At 36.7% G+C, this 15,807-nt stretch overlaps 2 protein-coding genes across 3 annotated transcripts in view; both read right to left on the bottom strand.

Moving 5' to 3' along the window:
* Positions 1–4,839: 4,839 nt before the first annotated feature.
* cln8 (CLN8 transmembrane ER and ERGIC protein) lies at positions 4,840–9,456 on the bottom strand. Of its 2 annotated transcripts, none has more exons than XM_043263683.1 (4): positions 9,280–9,456; positions 8,770–8,921; positions 8,051–8,410; positions 4,840–7,118 (listed from the first exon to the last, which is right to left on the bottom strand). In XM_043263683.1, the coding sequence occupies exons 1-4, from the start codon at positions 9,311–9,313 to the stop codon at positions 6,798–6,800; spliced, it is 867 nt and encodes a 288-aa protein (XP_043119618.1). In that variant the 5' UTR covers positions 9,314–9,456; the 3' UTR covers positions 4,840–6,797. The 2 variants fall into 2 exon arrangements, with proteins under 2 accessions (XP_043119618.1, XP_043119616.1); XM_043263681.1 differs by having other exon boundaries at positions 8,770–9,038; positions 9,280–9,419.
* Positions 9,457–13,189: 3,733 nt separating this feature from the next.
* The window catches only part of dlgap2a (discs, large (Drosophila) homolog-associated protein 2a), a 119,150-nt gene continuing 116,532 nt past the window's right edge, over positions 13,190–15,807 (bottom strand). Inside the window, exons 14-16 of the mRNA XM_043263445.1 lie at positions 15,472–15,563; positions 14,439–14,591; positions 13,190–14,120 (exon numbers count right to left, since the gene is read on the bottom strand). Coding sequence (XP_043119380.1) covers positions 13,920–14,120; positions 14,439–14,591; positions 15,472–15,563 — 446 coding nt within the window. The 3' untranslated portion in view covers positions 13,190–13,919. The remainder of the gene's footprint in view (positions 14,121–14,438; positions 14,592–15,471; positions 15,564–15,807) is intronic.

The following is a 15,807-nucleotide window of genomic DNA, read 5'->3' as shown; positions in this document are numbered from 1 at the left end:
CTGGGTGTGTAACTGTTCAAGCGAGGAAAAAACCCTGCTGTTTAAATGTGGCTGCAGGGCTTCTGCCAGTCTGCAGTATCCTGTATCCATCCAGACACGTCTGAGAGAATGAAATCCATTTGTTAGTGTAACATACAGAGACATGCCTGACTGAGCACGTTTAGCTTTTTAAAACAAATCTATGGAATGTGTAAAATCACACCTTCATAATTTACTTTACAATGCCACATAAAACTATACAGTAAACAGCTGTTTAAAATGACTAAAAAGCAAGTAAATAAATATCAATCAACAGCATTAGTGAGAGAGCTAAATTTATGTCATTGTTCATTGATGAGCTTCTCTCACAGTGAAATAAGAAAAAGGAGGATGATTCATGGTCCTGTTTAATTTGGTGGTTGTTGATTGGATGGATGCTGATCTGAATGTGATCTAAAGTGAACCAAATGACTGTCCAGCATATGTCACCAAAAAAAAAAATAAAAAGTTAAAAAAATGGTAGAACAAATGATGATATTTCTATTTAAAATTACAGGCTCAGAATGTAAAAAAAAACTATTTCTCACATATTATCATAATACATGTCTTAAGGTCTTAAAATAAATAAAGGTCTGAAAAGATGTTTAGGCTGTTGTTTAGAGTCAAAAGGTTAATTCTCAGTTAGACTTACAGAAGTACACTTTAAAACCCACTAAATAATGACCTTGAAGAACAACCACCACATGCCATCCATCTATTTTCTTCTATAAAACAGCTTGAAATGTGTTAAATATGGATCTTAAGCAAACTCTGTGACCTCCAGCAACACGCCCAATAAAAACACACACACAGGCAGGTCAAAGCCAGCCTAAATCCTGCTGGGTTAGACATTAAAGACAACGGATGAGGAGACGAGAAATTAAGTTTGATGATGTACTCTAACATAACAGCCACGATATCCTGTTCTCTGAGTGTCACCATGGTAACAAAAGAACGGCAAAGCAGACTAAATTATAATGTTTAGATTCACAGTCATCTTAAAGGTGAAGTTCATATTAAAAAGTACATTCAGTTATAATTTAGAATTAAGATATTTTGAGAAATGTCTACAATGTTGGACTCCTCTGATGTTCATTGTGTGGGGAAAAAAAAAAGTTGAGGGAAGGGAAAATTGTTGTGCTCAACTGAAATAAATTTTGAGAGCAGCGTCACTCCTGAACATTACGGCAAGTTTGGCATTTCACTGGATTCTTTGCGGACTTCAGTAATCCTTAAAAATCTCATGGACACGGAAGCTCTAAAAATTAACAAACATGGATCCCAAGTGTATTGCATGACCACAATGTTAGATCACCCAACAAAGCACCATCTGCCCCAACTCTGTTAGCACAACAAAACAACCCAATGAATATACAGCTATACAGCAAACAAAGAGTTTTTTCTCTCACTTTTGTCTCTTTCTCCCACTGAATCAAAGTCCCCCGTCATAAATTCCATTTTCCCTGCAGATTCCTTCAGGAAAGATTTGCCACTCTGCGTCAAATCACACAGATATGATGTCATTTGCTCTTAAAGAGCTCTATTGTATATCAATCTCTGTCCATGTGGAGCACTACTCGAAAAAAACTCAAGGAAATGTTGATTGGCTGCAAAAAGAAATCTTTGCTTAAATGTGGGTTGAGCCAATGAGCTTCAGGCTATGTTCAGCAAGCTTGAAAAGCTTGTAATCCACAGCCTTTATTTACGGAGCAGTTCACTGTAGGTGGAGAAGCCCCCTGCTCCAGTGGTGTGGCTATTTGCTAAGCAAATTGCCAGCAATCTGAGCAAATCCTGTCCTCTCCTGCGCTCTGATGCAAAGTGAGTCGGACAAGCATGGAGTCAAACAATGCAGTCGCACATGAGAGAGCTCTTCCCCCATATCACACATACTCATCTAGGAAAAGGCCAGAGGGCCTCGGATTCCTAAAAGCACAGCAGCTCCTGGGGAAGGAAATGATGCAGTAAAACTGAGGGGAAGTGGAAATTCTCACTAATTAAAAAGAGCATTCTTTAAATGTTTCAAACCATTTGATCCATGTTTAACTGGGAGGTATGAAACCGTGAACTGAATGACAGACTGTGCATGAAAGGCTCTGGGAACAAACTATTTGTCTACAGGCACACAGAAGATGTTATCCTTCAGCCCAAGCACAGATTGTCAGTACTGTGAAGGACAAAGAGAGTAAAATTCAAGAATGAGGAGTCAACTGAATTTATGTTTTCACAAAGGACACAATGATAAGCATCTGTGGCATTGAAAATTATTTCATGTTTTTTAACACATAAAAACTGATTGTTGTAGCAGGGTCAGTACATGATTTTTTTTTTTTTTTTTTTTTACGAATTTTACTTGATTTATAAAAACATTTCAACCAATTCATCACAAACTATTCTTCCACAATGTGAGCTGACTGCACCTTTACTCAGTAAGTTTGGCTGGTTATTAAAGCAGCATGTTTTGCACTTACATCTATCAGAGTGGATGCATTTAATGTGTGTACTAACTGTTGCTGGTTTTGCATTGAAAATGTGCATGGCAGATCTCAATATGCTGAGCCTTGATGACTAGATGTACGATATAAAAGTAGATAGAGAAGTGTTTTTTTTCAGTGTAATCAATTGAATGGCAGAGCTGGTCATGTGATGTCAACATGTCAGCACTCAATCTCCATGCATAACAAAAGAGTGTAAATAATATTAGGCATATTTCTCAGCAGTATGATTCATTTCTTTACGTACAAATTTTTTAACGTTTACAAATAATGAGTGCATATTTAAATTACAACAAAGAGACACTTCTAGCTGGTCAAAACGGGGACAGTTTAAAATATGCAATATTGTAAAGAATTTATTAGTTTCCATGACTTGAAATCGCAATTTTAAAATCCCGTGGTATTTCCAGAGTGTGTATGAACGTTTAACGCTGTACTACACGTTTTACATTGATTGGATGATACGAGCCCAAAGGATTAGAGTTTTTTTTGAGAGCTCGATGTTTAGTCGTAACGAATTGAACGCATTTTTAATAAAATCTGATATGACTCTGCGCAGTTGTCACTTGCCACGTAAAGCGAAATCCAGCAGGAAAAGCGCAGCCGCCCCATCAGGCGCAGATGTTGAAAAGTTTAAGTTATCAAAAATAACTCAACACCGCGACAGAGCTCAGGCAATAAACTTCGTAACACGGTGCAAACTGCAATAAAGACGTCAATATCAGGCTAAACATCCGCACGCTACAAATTACAAACTTATTTTAACCATAATAGACATTCAGTGGATTTCAAGTGTTTGGGAATTTCGTGCGCGTAATTTATGAACTCACCATGTTTGTGCGTCCTTCTGGGGAAAATGAAGTTTAAATTCCGTTTAAGGTGTCGCAAGACCGGTTACGTGAAAAACAGACAAACACCATAAATATTCTCAGTATCATTTTTAAGGACTATAGGCAATTTTTCCACTGCTTTTCCCAAACCCGAACCAACCACTCCAAGGCCCCGCCTTCCGCTGCAGCCTCATTGGTGGAGCCTTTGTTGCCGCTCTCTAATTGGTTTTAAAAAACGTCAATCAAATTCCATGCGATTCTCGTGTGGACGGACACATGCGGTCCAATGTGTGTCACGTGACGTACGTGAACGGCTCCGGTGCACCTTCTCTCACATCCACAGTTCTACATCAACTGATATAATCTTAAAATATATTAGCACCTTATATACAGGTGAAATAAACAGCTACATGAATACAAGAATAAAGCATTTCAAACAATTTTGAAGTAGGTTGTGATTTACTATAGTATAGTATAGTATAGTATAGTATAGTACAGTATAGTATAGATTTAGTGTAGTATATTACTTTTATAAAGTTTACAAAATGATTGCAGTGTATTTGCAGCGCTGCACTGCACTCTAGTGGTCAAACCCAAACTCGCTTTTTTAATAATTACGTTTACATTTGGTGTACAATTTTTCATAACATTCTATTTTAAATAGCTGTCTTAACTAGCTGAAAATCACGATTTCTTCTTGTCCGAGTTATGTAAAAAAAGCATTTTTAAGTTGTTCTCAGGTTATTGTGATGTGGGGTGTGTTTCCCATACACTTACCTGCCACGATATCAAAACTGACCCATTTTCCAAAAGGTTTCGAATAAATATGAGCACGTAAGGCACGTTTAAAAATCAAACCGTGAGGCGTGGGCGTTTTTACATCACTGTATTTTTGAAGGAAGACTGTCTTCAGAAATTATCATTTTCATTTCATCCTGCATATGCAAGGCAGCGTCTGTAAGCTCAGAGCTGCTTTGTCACAGGCCTTACAAGAGAGACCTCCATTTCTCGTGCTTCAATCACCTCCTGCTGGCAGAGAATGAATTTGCATTTTTAATAAATCCGTTTGATTTAAGCGGTAAAGCAGTTTCGCTTGTTATCCAAAAAAACTGGAGGAATTTCGCTGCTGTTATTGATTCTATTGAGAGGTCTACCGAAAGTTAAGTTAGGGCCACAAAAGCACTAAAAACGTTTGTAAAGTCACAATCACATAGCTCAACTGGTTCACTTTGATTTCAAGCAGACAAAATACACGTACACAAGACCACAAGGTAGTTCTTTATATGCAGAAACATACTGCAAATTCAAATCTGGCCCTGTTTTTTTTTCAAATTTGGGCCTGTTTTTTTACATTGATAGGCTTTCTGAAACTGAATTCCTCTGGTATCTTTGGATCTTCACATGCAGTTAAGTAGCACTTTCTACATTCAACTCAAAAGATAAGTATGTACAGAATGTACAACGCACAGAAAAAACAAACAAAACAAACACATTTTGGGTGTAAAACCTTTATTATACATATACGTACACGCACACTCACACATACAAAAGAGCGTCAACAGAATTTTTTAAGCAAATAATTAAATTGAAACTTATGAATATGAAATGAACCATTAAATATAACAGGGAAAATCTGTTTAAATAATAAAACATGGTTTAGGTATAAATAGATATACATATGAATCCCACCCCCGGAATGTAGCTTCAGGTCCGGTGATATTTTGTGTTACTTCCCAGCTAGCCTGCTGAACATGTGATAATTCTAGAGCTTAAACCTGCAGTTCTGACTCTCACATCGAGAGCTGATAAAGCTGAAATGCTCTTTTTTAAACCTCACGGAAAAACAAGAGCACCTAAAGCCGAGGTATTATAGCAGCTGATGATAGCAGTTAAACTGCTTCTTTGTTTCCATTACATTATAAAATATCTATGGAATAAACAAATTCATTAATATTTATGCAATAGCTTTTCCACCTGTCACTATCAGATAATACTGCTCTTTGTGTTGTCCTCAGAATAACCTGAGCTGTTAAAGAGGTCAAGCATTGTATTTATTTTTCTTCATTTCACATCCAGATGAATTTAACACTGTATTATTTAGTCTTGCCTGTTATATTTGCTTTAAATATGCTGTATGAACCAATGTAAATTTTCTGTTTTGCTTTTCAACTAAAGTTCTATATAACCTATATAAAAGGAGAAGTACTGAGTATAACCAAACACAGAGGAACTCAAAAAAGGTTCTCAAAATGAAACAATATATTGTAAAATAAAAACAACTTCCTTTCCATTGCTTATCCTCTTTGGCATGCGCGCACACACATACACTCACGCGCACACGCACACGCACACACACGCACACACACACACACACACACACACACACACACACACACACACACACACACACACACACACACACACACACACACACACACTCCTTTCTACAGAGATAAGTCAGTCTCTGTCAGAACAAACCCTATTTATGCAGAACACAAAGAGTTTAGTCAAACGTCCACAAAAACTCACAAAACACTGCCTACAGCCTTTGCACACCAACATCTGTAAAAGAAAAATACAACTAAACAAAAATAAGGTGGTTTTGAGCTGAAGTTTCCATAGCAACGGAGTCATGTTTAGTTAAGTACAGTGTGGTTGACAGACTATGCTTGGTCATGAAGCAGTCATTTTCGTTATCACATGACAAATAACCAGTAACAAATATGAGCCTATCAGATAAAAACGTAAGAAAAAAGACCAGGAACTCAAAGCTATACGGTGCTATACGGCCTGCCAGTGTACAAAGAGAACTAAGACTCAAACAGCCGCTCCCGAAACACCCAAACACACTTAAAAAGCTTGTTTCAGGACGCCCAACTCAACTCAAACAGGAAGTTGAAAGCAAGTTGCATAAAACGGATCTCATGATATTTGCAGGCCTGAAGAAGTCTCCCTGACACATGCACCAGGTTTCTAGTCAACGTGTTAAATGCCTAAAAATATATAGATAGAACTACTTGAAGGAATAGTTCACCTAAAATGCAAACTCACCCTCACGTCATTCCAAGCATGTATGACATTCTTTCTTGAGTAAAACAAAATAAATAATAAATTAAAATTGTCTTTAAAAGAAACCCATATAATGAAAATCATGAAATATTGTTTTGGATGACATTGAATTTTGACACTGACATATTTTGACAAAAACAAGTCATACTTTCAGGTTTGGAACAACATTAAGGGTCAGTAAATGATTGAGTTATTCATTTAATACAGACACTTTACCACATTGTAGCAAGCAGTACTAGTCAGTGCTAAAACTAAACTTTCTTAACAAACCTAACAAATAATACTGAATATAAATGCAACTGTGTGATATTGCATATCGTCTCTGCTTTCATTTGCCCTGTTTACTAGACTGTACCTTCTCCTGGCAGCATTTCCCATAAGGCTTTGATCAGCTGGCATGGGGCTTGTGTTGAGCCTGGTCTCGGACTGGACCGTTCTCTGCTGAAGGCTTATTGTCAAAGTTCCAGTCCACGGGATTAAGAAGCTGCAGGGTTTTCTTGTGCGTCCAAACGGGGTTGAGGAAGAAGGTGAGCAAGAAGAGGCCTATGAAGAACAACAGTCTCTGAACCAATGGGATGTGGGTGTTCATCTCCTCCCAATGATTCCAACACACCCACCACATGTAGTAGGACACAACCATACGGCAGTGGAACATGTGAATCATCACCCACTGGTTAGCTTTCCAAAAAAACGTCTTACACCAACCCGCCTATGAGAAGAATGTTACAGTTAAAACCAGGTTCAAAACAGGGGTTGATAGATATATATATATATATATATATATATATATATATATATATATATATATATATATATATATATATATATATATATATATATACTATATATATATATATATATATATAAAATATAATTATAGATTCTAAATATATAATGTGTAATACATATATATATATATATATATATATATATATATATATATATATATATATATATATATATATATATATATACATACACACACACACACACACACACAAACAGAAAGAATCTTAATTGCAATTTCAACAGTATACCAACAGATCTTTCAACTCTGATGTCTGAAATCTAAAACAAATAAACCAAACAATTCAAACTGTTGCTCCATCATGACAAGAGTTAATCTGAACAGACAATTTATTGCTAACGCCTGCTATGCTCACATTAAAAAAAAAAGGAAAAGCAGTGCAGTGGAATGCAGAAACACACAGCGTGTGAATGGTCCCTAAGGGGTTGTTCCCACAATACACGTTTGTTCTTTTTTTGCATTTTGCATATTTAAAAACATGAGACGCAGGGAAGATTTAAAAATGTCTTTTTTTAGAAGTTGAATATTGCATTTATAGTCTTAAAAAACCACAACAGCTCTTTAATTAGTTGAATCTCATCAGTGGAAAAGTTCCTCTTTCTAAGAACAGTGTGCAAACAAAACAGTTATGAAACATGATAAACTGTTGAACCGAGGAAGCAAAGCAGTAGTGAAACTGGCTAGCAGATGTGCGAAGCTCACAAGACACGCTGTTTTTTTCCCGCCTGTATGTATATATGTATGTTTTTTCTGTACAAATATTATTTAGTAAAAAACTGGACTAAATCTTAATAACAAAGTTGTCAAGTAAAAACCTTTCCTTTGCGTCTCACCTTAAGCAGCATCCAGGAGATGCAGGTGAAAGGTGTGCTCATCTCCAGCAGCAAAGTCACCATGGGGAGGAAATGACCCAGCCAGTTCCACACAACCGTCCCAACAAACCCTGCGAGGGCGAAGAAGTGATGCACGGCCAACGCCAGGTCGAAAGACCGGAATGTCACATTGGACGCATGAAGGGCCACGTTTTCAAACAGGAAGAAGCCTGTAGCGGTCAGCACATTAAACCAGGACCAGTCCTCCTGCCCAAGAATCTTATCAGAGTAGACAGCAGAGTCCTCCATGAGCGCCCGAAGCCCTGCCACCGAGCTCTGGACACCAAACACAGCCCTCGTCACCGCCAAATCCCAGAAGACCTTGAAGCAAAGATAACCATCTTGACGTTAGGAAATGATCTACACATAAAAATGTCACAATGCCACATAAAAAAAGTTTATGCAAAAAAATTACATCTGCGTACGATTTATTTGTCTATGCTCAGGCCATTCAAGATGTAGATGAGTTTGTTTCTCTTTATCGAAAAACATTTGGAGAAATTTACATTTCTTTTTCTCCAGTAAACCCACAGATTAGGCAAAATTTAAAGGCAAACCTGTTAAAGGCAAATGATGAAGAAACAAACTTCTCTACTTCTTGAATGGCAATCTTTGGGTAAACAATAACTTGATGATTAACTTTTAACAATCTTTTAAAAATCAACCATATTAACAGGCACCTTTTCTTTGGCTGACAGCGAGCGGTAGGTGTGAAGCAGCAGGCTAGATAGCATGTGAGAGAACAGGAAAACAAAGGTGTAGAAGACGAAACCCAGGCCGATGGTTTTCAGCTGAATGTCCCGAGAGGAGTAGTCCATGCTGAAGTTGTGACCTGAGGACAGTATTAAATTATCTGGCTGGGAGGACATTGTTTAGATCTCCCAACAAAATGACTGCAGTGTCCTTTGGTAATACGCCACAGCCAGTTCCCCTGAAACCAATTATCAGTCTAGAACGAGAAAGACACTCATTATATTACACAGATACACCCTCTGGCCCATTTATCTGTATTACTCACGACTCTGACCTTAAAACATCACGAGAAACCGGAATCTAAACCACATCATTCATATGTACATTATGCTTTCTACTTGTCATTTAAATCTATAAGTAAATATGTATACACATCAATAACGTTACAAGTCGGTTAAAGCATCGGTTTATGTATTTGTCTTAGTCATTGTTCTTACCTCTTGTAGGGAAAAGAACGGCTTCGAAACACATTTCTAATTGCTTTTTGCGCAGTAAAGAGCTTTACTTTTAATTATGTCTTTTGACGTGAGCATGACAATAACATAGCTCACATTCCTTCACCGGCTGCGAAACAACTACAGTTAAGAAAAACTCCCAGAAAAGACCGACACGGGTGTCACGTGACTTCATCTAATCACATGACCAGGTTAATTCTAATAAACTCTACTCGGTCACCCTCTGCTGGCAGTTTCCTGAAGCGTCAGTGAATAGCTTACATCTTGCGTTGGATCGTTTGCTTTTTGTAACTGAAGACGCAAACTGGATTTATATTGAGTTGGCAAAAAGGAACGCATAGAAGTAGGCTAAATTAATTTTTATTAATAGAACTCCATTAGGCTACCCGTAAAAAAATTTTTTCTTCCCGGAAACATTGCATTTTGATTTTAGTATATTATACTTCACATTTAAATTATTTTTACTTGAAATACAACCGATTCAGTGCATTCAAATGATGTAGATGTTTTTAATTAATTTATCTGAAAACCAAGGTGGACATTTTGTGTATCTGCAAAATTAATCCATTCCAATGTATGATGTTTTGTTTTGAACTTGGCTTAATACGTTTAGGCAGATTACAAAAATGTCCTCAGATCAAGGTAAATAGAAAGTTAGTCACAGTTTTTTTATGTTTTGTCACAAATCTGGTAGAAACAATGCAAGACAGCTGCTGGGAAAAGAAAAAAAAATGTTGTTAATGTTGTGCAAAGTTAATTCAATCAAGACCATCCAAAATAGCTCGTTTCCTTCAAAAAATTTAATGACTGGATTATTTACAATATATGATCATAGCAATAATCGAGTCGTGAAAAGAAACACAAAAAAAAAATCCAGATGAGCAAAAACAAAAGTAGTCAAATTTGTAACACAAATTCATAACACAATTTAAACATTTCATGAAAAACAAAACTGATAAGTTTAACAATAAACAACATTAAAAAAAAGTGATCTGGAAAAGCAATGAAGCTGTAAAACCCACATTCAGCATCAAAATGGTGCATGCCACCCGAAAAAAAAAACCCAACCAAACAAACAAACAAACAAAAAAAACTGAACCAAAAAGGAAGAGCAGAAAAAGAGTTTTGCTTCAACAAAGGATCAATTATGTATTTATATTATATATATATATATATTTATATATAACTATTTATATAATTCTGTACAAATAATGAATATTTGGTATTATATTCACCCTTCATATAGATATGATATACAGTATAATAAATGAAAATATTCTCAGCTAAACAACTACCTTTTTCATTTGATAATTTCACTAAGATTTTATAATCTTTTCACATTCTGAGATCCAGGATTAATCCAGTCCCAAGATGAAGCTTCTCTAGAGTAAGGACCCGAAACCGGGCATCTCAGTCCGCACCGGTACCGAAGGCCCTCAGGCTGGTTTCAAATACTGTGGTCCGGAGGGTTAATCATTTTCAATGAATCGTTTCTTTTTGCTAAATACTGATTTATGACTTACTTTGATGGAAATAAATGTACATATGAATAGAGTAAATGCACATGATGCTCATGAAAGCATATTTAAACAGGATGACCACCCAGTGCAACCCTGCTGAAGAAAATGTAGCAATCATACGAACGAATCGACATTTGAACAACGGATTCCACCATTTTAAAGGGTGGCAGGTGAGCATTTGTTCTTCCAGATGTTTGTTTAGAGGTCAGCTCACCAAAACACTTTCAGACTGTCGCGTTGAAATGATATGATGAAGCATTGGAAAGGCGGTGAGCGTGAAGGTCTGTGAACAGCAGAAGCTGTTCAAACATGTGGCACATAAACATATTTGGCACATAAACATTACTGCCTGCATTACTGGCATGTTTGCATATTGATAATTGAGCAGGTTAATCAGAAAGAACAGCTGCCACATTGCAGGACCGCATAATCACAAGCACGTCCTCACCATGTAGAGGAAAAAAAACTGATAATAAACAAAGCATGAGTAAAACAATCAGTTCATTATAAATAATTCAATCTGCCATAATAAAAAATGAATATCATAGAATCAGCTGGTAACACTTGCTAAAATGTTTCAATAGTTAACATGAACAAGCAATGAACAATTCTTTTAAAATAAATGCTGCAAAAAAACATATTGCTCATTGTTCTTTCAGGTTAATCAATGCATGATGATAATGATAATAAATAATGTTAACAAATGAGACCTTACAGTAAAATGTTTCCCATCAATTTAGTGTGTATTTCTCAACAGTCTGACTAGTTTGTAAGGCCAGGAGAGTGTCAGTAATGACCTGTGGATTTCTGTAAACCCTGAGGGCTACGACTACAAAGCTGTAAATTGCCCAGAACTTGTTCCAAATAATGATTAACAAAATAATCCATCAAAACTTCTGTTGGTGTGAAATGAGAGCTAGAGCACTGCATTGTGACTTTAGGTGCATTTTACAGCTGAAATGCTGTGTTTTGAGAAAATACTTCCCAAATTTCCTCTAGCCTGAAACCAGTTTCATCGATTACAAGCCTCTCGTAGATGAAATGCTGTAATTGTGTTTGAACAATGATTTAAGCAAAAAGAAAAAAAAAAAGAGAGCACAGGGAAATTAAAAGAAAATATTTGCTTGCAATGACAAGCTCTTCTCAAGGTCATCTCGCAAAGGAAATTGAGAATATAAAGCTACAAGGAAGTCAAGTGGAAGTGATAAAACTAATCTCCTCTAATCTCTGGCCTCCTCCATCCTTCTGTGACGCAGAAGCAAAAACAGGGCCGTCTCAAGAGGGGAAATAGTTTGACTTTTGAAATTAAATGTAACCTTGCATGATAGACGGAGAATGGCTGTAATGATATATTGCGTGTACAATACGGCATTTTTAAATAGTATGGTATTTGTGAAAGTTTTTGAGGCTGTCGGCAGTGACACTTAGAGGGAACCATAAGTGGCCATGCATTCGTGATTCGTATTAACAAAACATCAAACTCTTTTATCTGGAGTGTTAGAGCTGAACTGTGGCATGTTTAAACTGAAATCTCTCCCAGGAACAGAAAGTGGGTCTCTTTAGTAATATATTCTGAATGAAGCCAACACATTCAATGATTGTATAACAATCCAAAGCAACATTGGCTTTTTTGGTTTTGATATTATAATATAATCAACCATCCTGTTTACAGCAGTTGTCTGTTTGGACAAACTGCATCAAATAGACTCAAGAACAGTTCTCTATTTTGATTATGCAGTTAAATCATTCTGCACGTTCTCACAGATGTGTGATGTGTGGACTGCATGCAGCCTTCCAGATAAAACATCTATCACCCACTGCCAAGTCATCTAGATAATAACGGGAACGCCCAATGTCTCCTTTCAGTCGAGACAAAATCATTGATTTTCTTCGTCAAGATATACAGAAAAGACATAAAAAGCTGTTTTCTTTGCAAAGAACATAGGCCAGATGCTTGATAACAGCAGATGGAGTGGAAAATGGTTCAATAAAAACAAATACAAACTGATGAATGACTACGAGGCTGAAGGGATGAAACATTCAGAGACACGAAATGATAAATCAATAATCACACAAATCCTTGCAATTCAACTGCAACAATATCTTTTAGAACTTCATTTCCCTTGGAAATACATACAAACATACATTTAGAAGAAGAAAGTGCAAAAATGCAGTTTTAAACCTTCACATTGTTGAATCTAGGTTTTAAGCAATTGCACCCAAAAACCTGCAAGTAATTCCCCTAAAATGACAGAAACCATAAATATCAAATATGAAGTATTGTGACAGCTCTATATCTGATATCAGTAAGTAGATGAATAATAAAAACGTATCTTCAATCCGGCAATGTAAACCCTCAGGCTTAGATTGAAATTTTCCCACCGTTTTTTTTTTTTTTTTTTTTTTTTTTAAAGGCTGTGACTGTCCGCTCCGGCCAACGGCTTCAGTCTAAAATGTATGATTGAGGTATTTCAGCACTGGCACTTACATAAATGCTAACAAGAGAGAAAAATACTATGAAAATCACTGGGGAGAGAGACGGAAAGAGAGAACAACAGAAATACAAAGACGAAGAGAGAGAGAGAGAGAGAGAGAGAGAGAGAGAGAGAGAGAGAGAGAGAGAGAGAGAAATGAAATGTAAGAACAGAAATACGAAGCTATAAAACTCGAATGAATGGAACCAGATGGAACCAGAACTAAAGACTTTTCTTCAGGTTTCATAATTTAATAAAAACCAAAACTATTCTTTAAATTTGAGACATAATTTTTAAATTTTGAAAGTGCTAAATGGATGTCAGAAAGACACTCACAGAATTGGCTGTGATTAAAGCTTATATGTAAAGTTTTGCTTCGTCTGGTAACGTCATTGTCATGTGGGTCTACAATTGCGATATGTTGTGCAATTTTGGTGAAGTGTCTCTCCCTAAACAGGGAAAACTTCGTATGGATGTTGCAGGCAGTTCTGAAAGGTACAAAACCCTTTTGAAAGGAAAGAAACTCTTGTTCTGATGACTGGATTGATGAATGCATTTTGAACTGGCTCTGTCACTGAGAGTGATGATGGTGATGGTGTGATAAAGGTGTTCCTGTTCCCTGTGACTCTCAGAGCCGCGTTTGGGCCTCTGGTATATAGATCTCGATGCTGTCGGCCCGTTCCGATGCTGAGTTTTGTCGGAATGATGCTGCGCGTTTGGCCGCCATGAGGCGCCGTCGTGCCTCCTGTCTCTGACGGTCAGGGAGATCCAAAGATTTTTCCCTCGTCACACTCTTACGCAACGTCTTCTTTGGTACTGGCGGCGGGAGCTGGAACCATGAAAAAGGATTTTTTTCATTGAAATGTGTGCCAGGTAATATCTTCAGCATACATTCATTTTAACACTATAAACTACCATTGCCTTTTTTAACAAACTGCAACCGTGGTAATTTTTTTCAGTGTTTTCTAAAGAACAGAGAGTTCAAAAGAACAGATATTTTGCAGAATTAAAAATGCCTTTACCGTATTCATTTCTTTTAAATATCTTAATGACCCCACATTTTTAAATGGTAGTGAATATGTCAATAAACAACATTTATTTTATGAGTACAGTCTAAAGCATCAAATTATAGCCAGTCAGCCCTCACCTTCTTTACAGGACTTTCAATAAGCCTCCAATCGTTGGATTTAATCTTTTGCAACTCATTGAATTTGGAGGTAACATCATCGATGGAGAGCTGCAGCAGGTCCCAGAACCCAGCCAGGTCCTGAGAGGTGGGCCGAGGCATGGCACTGGGGTCCTACAAAACAAATGAGGATTTAAAACACTAGACTCTAAAAATGTCAATTTATTAAAAAAATATTGCTAAATATAACATTAAAGAAAACTGAATAAACGCTACATTAATTTCGTATAAGCATACAAGTATGTTTTCTTTATGTACTGGCCAAATACTTCAGTTAGAAAAGTTAATAAAATGCCAGTGGATTTGTGAACTGTACACTGAAATAATAAACAAAAGCATTTGGAAAATACATTAATAAAATATTTTAAATGCTGCCATTTCATTCATTCATTTCATTCATATGGTCAACTTCATTTTTAACATACATGAAAAAAGTTATTTATATTTTTAGTCTTAAATTAGTCAATCGTAATAGATTTTTTAGTTTTTAAGTGGTACTCCTAATCCTCCACAGGTCGCACTTCTTTAGAAATATGTACAGCTGAAGATTGTAAGTGCCTAAAGTCTGAAGTTTAACCATTTTTATCTGATGCAATAACTGTTTTTTTATCATTTGTTGTTATTTCATGAATCTGCATGCGGCCAGATTACCACTGTGAGTGTTTGCCATTGAACAGGGAAGTATTTTATTCATGAGGATTTGGGCTGTTTACTAAAGCATTGCTTTATTGTGCATGCCATGGTACTTGGTCATTTGCGTTCTCTGCATGCCAGGCTCAATTCAGCTGATGTGCTGCTGTGTATCATATTTAATAAATGTGACAGCAGAACAAAAGGCCATCAACTACACCACAATTAATCCAGCACAGAGAAGCCCTATGGAAGTGTGGCAGTGCGTCGGGGGAAGAGCTGCTGTGAGTACAACAAAGCTTAATACAATATCATAAATAGAACACACATACTCATGCACAAACTGGCATATGATGTTGCTTACTAGGTTCTGCTGGCAAAGCCAATAAAATTGCTGGAATTTCTGGGACATCAAAAGCTGTGCGCTTCCTACAGCACTCCGGATCTTGCCTAGGACTAACAAGCAAACAAGGAAAGAGAGATAAATATTTAATAACCACGAAATCAATTGAACTGACACGTTTATACAGTACATATTTAACTGTCCGCGCAGTTCATATAGTGTCTATACACTCATCTGTGAATTTGCACACAAACATGAGGATGTTTCTGCTACAAAGCAGAACGTGAAACACAGCGGATGTAACACGTGACTGTCAAGAAACAAGTTCTCCATCAAATTCGGATTATACTCAGTATA

The sequence above is a fragment of the Puntigrus tetrazona genome, chromosome 17 (genome assembly GCF_018831695.1).
Source record: "Puntigrus tetrazona isolate hp1 chromosome 17, ASM1883169v1, whole genome shotgun sequence".
Classification (NCBI taxonomy): Eukaryota; Metazoa; Chordata; class Actinopteri; order Cypriniformes; family Cyprinidae; genus Puntigrus; species Puntigrus tetrazona.
This window is presented reverse-complemented; position numbering and strand designations above follow the sequence as displayed.

Excerpts from the sequence above, each read along its gene's own strand:
- cln8 (XM_043263681.1), bottom strand. The coding sequence starts at position 8,958 with ATGTCCTCCCAGCCAGATAATTTAATACTGTCCTCAGGTCACAACTTC. Across the intron at positions 8,411-8,769 it reads CGCTGTCAGCCAAAGAAAAG|GTCTTCTGGGATTTGGCGGT; the intron begins GTGCCTGTTAAT and ends CTTTGCTTCAAG. Across the intron at positions 7,119-8,050 it reads TCTCCTGGATGCTGCTTAAG|GCGGGTTGGTGTAAGACGTT; the intron begins GTGAGACGCAAA and ends TTCTTCTCATAG.